Below are 10,161 nucleotides of genomic sequence, written 5' to 3'. Positions count from 1 at the left end.
AGTGGGGTTCGGGTTGCAATTGGGGCACTCGGTCTCAAAAAGGTTCGCCACCACTGCTCTAGCTAGAACAGGAGTCTGCAACCTGTGGGCTCTCCAGATGTTAACGGACTACAATTGGCCATGCTGGCAGGGGCTGATGGGAATTGTAGTCCATTAACATCTGGAGAGCCCACAGGTTGCAGACCCCTGAGGTAGAAGGCCAAGGAAAGGCAACCACCGATTCCCTCGATACACGCATGCGCTCCAAAACCAGCCGCGAGACCAGGAGGCAAACGGCCAGTCAGAGACTGGAAGGGCCGATACGGGGCAGTGCCGTCTCTGCGTGGAAGTTTTGCCGCTTTTCGAGGCTCCGCGGACTAGGCTGCAGTCAAGGAGCCGGAGGAACGAGTTCGCGGAGGAGAAGCGGCAAGATCTCCCGGGAGCGCTCGCCGCTGACCTCGCCCCGGACGTTCTGCCGGCTTCAGGGCCCCGTACCTGCGATGTCTGGTAGATCTCTAGCCGCATCCTCTTGGCTGCTTTCCGCGTCTCGCTTTCGCAGGCGGCTGCCAGGATGTTTTCGGCCATGGCTGAGGTCAGATGGGGCGGGGTAGGCCTGGTCTGGGGAGACACACGGGCAGCGTAGTCAGAGGTTGAGAAAGGGGGCAGGGGAGAGAGAGAGAGAGAGAGAGAGAGGAAGAAGACAGGCGGGCCCTGCCCAGAGACTGGCAGAAGGGGTCAAAGAAGAGTCGTGAGGAGAGCAGAAGAGGGAAGTGATGCTTATGTTCCAATTATGTTAAGCGAACAGTTTATAATCAAGGCACATCGAGAAACCAGAGAGTCACCGGGAAGGATAGAAAAAGTGCAGAGAAGGGCAACGAGGATGATTGAGGGACTGGAGCACCTTCCTTATGAGGAGAGGCTGCAGCGTTTGGGACTCTTTCGTTTGGAGAGGAGACGGCTGAGGGGGGATATGATTGAAGTCTATAAAATTATGCATGGGGTAGAAAATGTGGACAAAGAGGAATTTCTCTCTCTTTCTCACAATACTAGAACCAGGGGGCATCCATTGAAAATGCTGGGGGGGAAGAATGAGGACTGGTAAAAAGAAACACTTCTTCACGCAATGTGTGATTGGTGTTTGGAATATGCTGCCACAGGAGGTGGTGATGGCCACTAACCTGAATAACTTTAAAAGGGGCTTGGACAGATTGATGGAGGAGAAGTTGATCTGTGGCTACCAATCTTGATCCTCCTTGATCTCAGATTGCAAATGCCTTAGCAGACCAGGTGCTCGGGAGCAGCAGCAGCAGAAGGCCATTGCTTTCACCTCCTGCAGGTGAGCTCCCAAAGGAACCCGGTGGGCCACTGCGAGTAGCAGAGTGCTGGACTAGATGGACTCTGGTCTGATCCAGCAGGCTAGTTCTTATTTATGGTGGTCCCCCATCCAAGGAGTCACCTCGATTGGTCTTCCAAGACCTGTGGAGATCAGGCTAGCTGGGGCATCTAGGTCAAGGATGGGGTTCAGAAACTGCGCTGGGAGCAGACTGCGGAGAGGAATCAGGGCAGGTAGACCTCCGCGGGGAGGGTGTGGGATCCTCACCATTTCCATGCCGTTCTTCTTCATGCGGCGGCAGGATTTGAGGTAAGTGCGGATGCGTTTGCGAGCTCGCTCCTGGAACTCGGGGAACTGCCTGCTGCAGGACTCGATGATGGCCTGGATCTTCTCTTTGGGCTGCTTGGAGATGGGGACCATCCGGTCCAGGTTCTCATCCACAAAGAGGCGGACAAACATCTGCCAACAGAAGAAGAAGAAGAGTTTGGATTTATATTCCTCCTGTAAGAAGACTCCAAGGGGCTTACAATCTCCTTCCCCTTCCCCCCACCAACACAACAAACACCCTTGTGAGGTGGGTGGGGCTGAGAGAGCTCCGAAGAACCGTGACTAGCCCAAGGGCACCCAGCTGGCATATGTTGGAGTGCACAAGCTAATCTGGTTCCCCAGATAAGCCTCCACAGCTCAAGTGGCAGAGCGGGGAATCAAACCTGGTTCCTCCAGATCAGAGTGCACCTGCTCTTAACCACTACACCACGCTGGCTAGAGGGTGGAAGAGGTGAGGCGACAGGATTTATCATTCATTCATTCATTCATTCATTCATTCATTCATTCATTCATTCATTCATTCATTCATTCATTCATTCGCTGGTTTTGTGATAATCGCTTCACCCTCCAGAGAGGGCTCTACGGTGCACAACATAATTTCCTCATACAGCCTATACAACAAACCCTCCATCATTAAAATAATAGATTAAAATTAGATTAAAACACAGCAGCAATTAACAAAAAGATGCATGCCAGCGATAAAACTCTGGCAATTAAAACCCCTCCCAGAAAGAGTAAAACAAAAACAAAAAAGGGTCCCCTCTAGATGGCAAAAGCGAACTCCAAGTCGGAGGAAATGGCGCTGGGGAGGGGCACTTCAGCGGCTGGACACTCTAAAGGCCCGGTGGAACAAACTCAGTCTTGGCTAAGGCCCCATGAACTCACCAAGATCCCGCAGGGCCCGGACAGCTGGAGGGAGAGCGTTCCACCAGGCCGGGGCCAGGGCTGTAAAGGTCCTGTTCCGCCGCGGAGGAAGCTGAAATGCGATCATGGAGGGGCCAGGAACCACTAGCAAGTTGGCCTCTGTCGAGCGCAGAGGTTTAGGAATATATAAGGTAATACATGGGGCTACCTTGTACTTGGTCCATTAAGGTCAGGATTGTCTACTTAGATCAGGGGTCTTCAAACTATGGCCCTGGGGGGGGGGGGGTGGGGGGGGGGGGGGGTGGGGGGGGGGGGGGGGGGGGGGGGGGGGGGGTGGGGGGGGGGGGGGGTGGGGGGGGGGGGGGGTGGGGGAAGGTCAGGATTGTCTACTTAGATCAGGGGTCTTCAAACTATGGCCCCCCCAGATGTTCAGGAACTACAATTCCCATCAGCCCTGCCACTTGGCCTTGCTGGCAGGGGCTGATGGGAATTGTAGTCCACGAACATCTGGAGGGCCATAGTTTGAAGACCCCTGATCTAAGTAGACAATCCTGACCTTAATGGACCAAGTACAAGGTAGCCCCATGTATTACCCCATATGTCCCTACTCGGCCTTAGACGGACAGCAGCTGCCCGAGGTCGCAAGCTGAGGACTTTGACACGTCTTGTCCTTGTAAACCGAAGATGACGGGTATCGAACCTGGGACCTTCTGCGTGCCAAACAGATGCCCCATCATCCGAGCCACTGCCCCCCTTTCAAAATCTACACATGAAGTTGCCCTCTACTGAGGCCAGTATTGTCTACTTGGGACTGGGAGCTGCTCTCCAGAGTTTCAGGCAGAGAAAGATCTTTCACACGCTCTGCCACCTGGTCCTTCCAACTGGAGATGCCCAGAGACTGATCCTAGGGCAGTGATGGCGAACCTTTTCGAGACTGAGTGCCCAAACTGCAACCCAAAACCCACTTGTTTATCGCAAAGTGCCGACACGGCAATTTAACTCGAATACTGTGGTTTTAGTTTAGGAAAAATGGTTGGCTCCGAGGCGTGCGTTACTCGGGAGTAAGCTTGGTGGTAAAAGAAGAAGAAGAGAAGAATTTGGATTTATGTCCCCCCTTTCTCTCCTGCAGGAGACTCAAAGGGGCTGACAATCTCCTTGCCCTTCCCCCCTCACCACAAACACCCTGTGAGGTAGGTGGGGCTGAGAGAGCTCCGAGAAGCTGTGACTAGCCCAAGATCACCCAGCTGGCGTGTGTGGGAGTGCACAGGCTAATCTGAATTCCCCAGAGAAGCCTCCACAGCTCAGACGGCAGAGCTGGGAATCAAACCCGGTTCCTCCAGATTAGATACATGAGCTCTAAACCTCCTACGCCACTGCTGCTTTGAAGCAACCATGCAACTCTTGGAATGGGTGACCCACGACCCTAGGAGGGTTTACTCAGAAGCAAGCCCCATTGCCAGCAACTGAGCTTACTCCCAGGTAAAGGATCGCGTTTTTGTTCTTTGCATGAAAATCAGTGGGGGTTAACAGCTTTAACAGGGTTCCCTACACCCGTTTCCCCAAAACCAGGGTCTTTCTAGGTTTAATGCTAATAATCGGTGCCCAGCAGCCTTGTACAGCCTAGATGTGATGAACCTTGTTTAGCGCGCTCATTGAGAGGGGACTCTTGAGTGCCACCTCTGGCACCCATGCCATAGATTCGCCATCACTGTCCTAGGACTTTCACCCGCTCTTTGCCAACAGAGATGGAAAGTCCTCCCCCCACCCTTCCATACATTGAAGGCCTTCAGCCGCTCCGGGTCCATCCCTTCCGAGTCGTTCATCTTGTCGTTGTCTTCGTGATCGTCATGGTCGTCGTCGTCATCGTCTGCGGTGGGGGCTCGGCCGACAGTTAGGTCTTCCGGGCAGCCGCTGACCTCGGTCTTGACGGAGTCGTAGCTGCCAGAGCTGTACGGGGGTGACTGAGGGAGGAAGCAACGTAAGAACGTCAGAAGAACTCGACTGGATACGACCAGTGAGGAGGGGGAATCTAGCCCCACATCCTGCCTCACCCAGGGGTCAACCGGTTCCCTTGGAGGGCCGACAACAGGGCATAGAGGCCAAGACCTTCGTAAAAGCTCTGCCGGGTCAGACCAGTGGCCCATCTAGTCCCAAATCCTGCCTCACATGGCGGCCAACCAGTTGTCTGGAGGTCCAACAGCAGGCCATAGGGGCCAAGACTTCCCTAAGAACATCAGCTGTAATGTATTTTAATGAATTTTAATGTTTTATCGTTATTGTATTTATGAGATCTTATATTGTATTTGTTTTATGTCTTATTGTACACCACCCAGAGCCCTTCGGGGGTTGGGCGGTCTGTCAAACCTAATAAAATATGGATGGATGGATGGATGGATGGATGGATGGATGGATGGATGGATGGATGGATGGATGGATGGATGGATGGATGGATGGATGAGCCCTGCTGGAGTAGACCAGTGGTCCATGAGAACATAAGAACTAGCCTGCTGGATCAGACCAGAGTCCATCTAGTCCAGCTCTCTGCTACTCGCAGTGGCCCACCAGGTGCCTTTGGGAGCTCACCTGCAGGATGTGAAAGCAATGGCCTCCTGCTGCTCCTGAGCACCTGGTCTGTTAAGGCATTTGCAATCTCAGATCAAGGAGGATCAAGATTGGGAGCCATAGATTGACTTCTTTCCCCCAGCATTTTCAATGTTTCAATGACTCTCTTATAAGGAGACTCAAAGGGGCTTACAATCTCCTTTCCCTTCCCCCCACCCTCCATAAATCTATCCAAGCCCCTTTTAAAGCTATCACAGGTGTCAAACTTGCAGCCCTCCAGATGTTATAGACTACAGTTCCCATCATCCCCTGCCAGCATAATGCTGGCAGAGGATGATGAGAACTGTAGTTAATAACATCTGGATGGCCGCAAGTGACATCTGTCCAGCGTCCTGTCTCACACAGCGACCAATCAGGGGAAAGGCAAAAAACAACACCACTTTCTTTTGCTCCTGAAGGCCCAAACCAGAACTCCTGTGAGCTAGTTTCAGAGAACAGCCATACTGGTCTTGTGTACAACAGCTAGATCTGAGTTCAGCAGAACCTCGGAGAACAGCAAGGTTTTTGGACTCTAAGTTTTTGAGTCAAAACTCCCCCAGTCAGATACAAGAAGGTCCTTATAGCTCTTGGTAGATGGCCCCAACCAGCAGTCTAACTGGAGTATTCTGCAACTTAATACTGTTCAAGGGTGGTCCCAAGCACAGCATACTGCAGTAGTCCAGCCTAGATGTAACTACCGTGTTTCCCCGGAAATAAGACAGTGTCTTATATTAGTTTTTGCTCCCAACGATGCACTATGTCTTATTTTCAGGGGATGTCTTATTTTTCTGTGTTCTGTTCGTCGGGCATGCTTCCAAACAAAAACTTTGCTACGTCTTACTTTCGGGGGATGCCTTATATTTCACACTTCAGCAAAACCTCTGCTATGTCTTATTTTCAGGGGACGTCTTATATTCGGGGAAACAGGGTAAGCCATTAGTCCCTTGTACAAATCCCACTAGCCTCATTTAGGAAAAGGGGGAAAAGAGAGAGAAGAGTTTTAGATTTATATTCCCTTTTTCTCTCCTGTAAGGAGACTCAAAGGGGTTTACATTCTCCTCCCCCCCCCCGCCCCACAACAAACACCCTGCGAGGTAGGTGGGGCTGAGAGAACTCTGAAGGACTGTGATTAGCCCAAGGTCACCCAAGTGGCATGTGCTGGAGTGTTAATCTGGTTCACCAGGTAAGCCTCCACGGCTTAAGTGGCAGAGCAGGGAATCAAACCCGGTTCTCCAGATTAGAGCGCACCTGCTCTTAACCACTACAACAGGCTGGCTCAAAGGCAGCTGAACCACGTGTCTTGACTGAGTAAAAATCCTGGTGCATACACAGCCTGGTGTTCCTAGCCAAAGGTGGGATCCAGCAGGTTCTCACAGGTTCCCAAGAGTAGGTTACTCATTATTTGTGTGTGCCGAGAGGGGGCTACTAATGGGTGGTTTTGCTATCGCGGATTTTGCTCTTAGTTACGCTCCTCCTCCTCAACAGTAGCGCCGCAGAACATGAAGCAGTTCAGCAGGAGGTGCACCGGCGCGCGGTGGCGTTCTGCGCTCGCGTGCATTCGCTTCCTGCTCAAGCGATCGGCGCAGCTGCCGCGCTTTCTCCTTGCCACAGCCCTCGCCCAGGAATGCCCCGCCTCCGGAATGTTCAGCCATCGCGCCTGTCGTCGCGGCAACGCCCAGCCCTTATTACGCTTACGCCACAGTTTGAATCCCACCAACTTCTGGGGAACTCCAGACTAAAATTTTTGGATCCTTACCACTGTTCTTTGAAGCCAAGCTTTGCCCCTGCAGTCCCCTCTAATTCCCCCCTAATTCCAAATGGCTTTTATCGGCACTGCCTCCCCCAGCTCCCGACCACACCGCCCCCATTTTCAGCCAGCAGAGGTCAGGGGAGCTCCCACCCCCCAGATCCGGTCCCAGCCCCTCTGCCGTGCCCCTTTCCCCTCCCGGCACGAGCACTTCGCCGGTGCTCTTCGTCGCATACTTTGTCCGGCTCCGCAGGCCGTCGGCGCTGCAGCTGTCCGACGGGTAGGAGGGCGTGGCGTGGGCGGGGGCCAGCTTGTCACACAGGTTGATGGGCTGGTCCTCGGTGGAGGCGCTGAAGTCCATGGGGGCTGCGGCCCCATTCCCGTTCATCTCCGGGTAGGCGGCATCCCCCTGGGTGCTGCTCGAGGTGGAGGGGTTCAGGGTGGACGAGCCGTTGCCGCTGCAGCTCTCCGAAGAGGAGTCATCTGGCAGGGAGGAAGAAGAAGAAGAGTTTGGATTATTTCTCTCCTATAAGGAGCATCTCCAAGGCGTTTTCGAGCAACCTACCCTCACAACAAAACACCCCTGTGAGGTGGGTGCGGCTGAGAGAGCTCTGAAGAACTGTGACTAGCCCAAGGTCACCCAGCTGGCATGTGTTGGAGTGCACAAGCTAATCTGGTTCACCAGATAAGCCTCCACAGCTCAAGTGGCAGAGCAGGGAATCAAACCCGGTTCTCCAGATTAGAGTGCACCTGCTCTTAACCACTACCCCACGCTGGCTCACAGGGAGAAAGTCTTGTTACCTCCGAATTCCTACTTTAAGAACATAAGAACATAAGAACTAGCCTGCTGGATCAGACCAGAGTCCATCTAGTCCAGCTCTCTGCTACTCGCAGTGGCCTTTGGGAGCTCACATGCAGGAGGTGAAAGCAATGGCCTTCTGCTGCTGCTGCTGCTGCTCCCGAGCACCTGGTCTGCTAAGGCATTTGCAATCTGAGATCAAGGAGGATCAAGATTGGTAGCCAGAGATCGACTTTATTTGTTCATTTATTTAAAACATTTTTATGTCACTTTTCCGCTTGGTCAAGATCTTCCAAGATGGCACAAACAAAAAAAGGAAAACGTTTGAATTATCGCTATTATTATGGAAGAAGAGAAGGGTTTCCATTTTTGTCCCCCCTTTCTCTCCTGCAAGGAGACTCGAGGCAGCCTGCAAACTCCTTTCCCTTCCTCTCCCCACAATAGATACTCCGTGAGGGAGGTAGGACTGGGGGAGTTCTCTCACACTGTGTGCAGACAGTGCCTAACACTGGACACGGTGCGTAACAGACTTCCCTCTGTGATGCACTTCTGAAGATGCCGGTCACAGATGCAGGCGAAACATTAGGAAGAAGATCCACCAGACCACGGCCACACAGCCCAGAAAACCCACCACAACCAGTTGATTCTGGCCATGAAAGCCTAAGACAACACACCCCAGACAACAGCCTGCTGCTCATGTGGAGACACGGGGAATCGAACCCGGTTCTCCAGATTAGAATCCACTGCAGTGGCGTAGGAGGTTAAGAGCTCGTGTATCTAATCTGGAGGAACCGGGTTTGATTCCCTGCTCTGCCGCCTGAGCTGTGGAGGCTCATCTGGTGAATTCAGATTAGCCTGTGCACTCCCACACACGCCAGCTGGGTGACCTTGGGCTAGTCACAGCTTCTCGGAGCTCTCTCAGCCCCACCCACCTCACAGGGTGTTTGTTGTGAGGGGGGAAAGGGCAAGGAGAGTGTCAGCCCCTTTGAGTCTCCTGCAGGAGAGAAAGGGGGGACATAAATCCAAACTCTTCTCTTCTTAAGCACGACACCAAGCACTACATCAATTCTGCAAGTCTAGATAAACAAACGCAGATGCCTTATAGTGCATCAGATGCTTGTTCTATGACGGGGGGGGGGGGGGGGGGGGGGGGGTGGGGCGGCCCCGCCGGGGGCGGGGGGGGGGGGTGTCTTTCACATCCCCTACTGCCTGATCCTTTTCAAGCCGAGGTGACGGAGCTCGAACCAGGGGCCTTCCGCACGCCAAACAGACCCTCTGCCACTGAGCCACGGCCCCCATTCAACCGAGTCTTCCCCTCCTGTGGCTCCGGCTGCTTCTCTGTCCAGCCCCCCCCCCCGCCTGTGGGTGTCCCAACACCTCCTCCTCCTCCTCTCCATCACTGCTGGGCTCCACTGCTCCTCCGGTTCCCATGGCGACTGTCCACGTGCCTCGCCTTCCCATCTCCCACACGTCCGCTCCACCACACACGGCGGGTTCCCCCCCACTCACAAGCCTCCAGCACACAGCTGATCTGCCCCCGCCCCCACCCCCCATGCAGAAACACCCTGGGCAGCTATTAGGGGACAGCCCCCCTTTGCCTGGTCTTGGGGGCCCTCTTCCTGGAAGATTCACACGCATGTTCCAAACCCAAAATATTGAGGGGTGCATCGGTGGCACGCAGCGCCCCGTCCTCTGGGAGGCGGAACGGCCGCATTCCTGGCGTTGGATGCTCGTCTGCCCCCCCAGGGAGGAGACGTGTCTCTCGCCCTGCACATGTCTGCTTGGCCCCCCAAGACCAGCCCTGCACAGCCCCTATGGATGGCCGGGCCTTTGGATGGACGGCCGTTCGGTTTGCATGCTTGAAGTCGGCACAGTGGGTCTTTCGACACCCTCGGGAGCCCTTTGCCCCCTCCTCCTGGGCCACAGGAAACCCCCGGTTTCACGAGGGGGCCCCCGAACGGGGCAAAGGGCTCTCCGAAAGCTGCTTCCTGCGCAGAGGGGGGGCCCGAGTGGCAAACAAAGGAGCTGCAGATGGCGGCCCCCGGCTTCCTGTTGCCGGCTTCCTCGCCCAGGAGGCAGGACAATCGGGGTCAGGCCGCCGGAGAAAGCTCGGTGGCCTCGTGGCAAACAGACGGGAAAGGAGAAGACGGGCCGGAACCGAGGGAGAAGACGGAGTGGAGGAGCGCCTCGGGTTGCCAACTTTCAGGAGCCGCAGGGAGGTTTCCCAGAATTGCAGCAGACCTCCAGCACTAGTGCTTTTGGCTGCGTGGCATTATATGAACGCTGTCTCTCCCTCTCCTCCCTAATCCCTGCTGTCCACAGACTTCGCCCCCAAATCTCCAGGACTGGAGGTGGCGACCCTAGAAAGATATTCTAATCCCTTCAATAAGCAGCCATCTCCGTCACCGCCCCCCCCCCCTCGGCCACTGCAGAGAGAACGGCCCCTTGGCTCAATCAAGCCCATGCAGCCCAAGAAGGGGGCCAGCGGCCGCCTCTCCCTCGAACTGTGGC

The 10,161-nt window shown here is 54.5% G+C and overlaps 1 protein-coding gene across 1 annotated transcript; it reads right to left on the bottom strand.

Moving 5' to 3' along the window:
* Window positions 1–303: 303 nt before the first annotated feature.
* Window positions 304–9,364, bottom strand: LOC125425316 (nucleolar protein 4-like; the record flags this gene model as incomplete). Its single annotated transcript, XM_048482923.1, has 5 exons — window positions 9,298–9,364; window positions 7,063–7,334; window positions 4,279–4,464; window positions 1,580–1,771; window positions 304–597 (listed from the first exon to the last, which is right to left on the bottom strand). Coding segments are annotated over exons 1-5 (1,011 nt in total), but the record flags the coding sequence as incomplete, so codon positions are not given.
* Window positions 9,365–10,161: the final 797 nt, after the last annotated feature.

Source organism: Sphaerodactylus townsendi, unplaced genomic scaffold (genome assembly GCF_021028975.2).
Source record: "Sphaerodactylus townsendi isolate TG3544 unplaced genomic scaffold, MPM_Stown_v2.3 scaffold_276, whole genome shotgun sequence".
NCBI classification, from domain to species: Eukaryota; Metazoa; Chordata; class Lepidosauria; order Squamata; family Sphaerodactylidae; genus Sphaerodactylus; species Sphaerodactylus townsendi.
The sequence above is the reverse complement of the archived record's forward strand: the minus strand, read 5'-3'. Positions and strand labels throughout refer to the sequence as shown.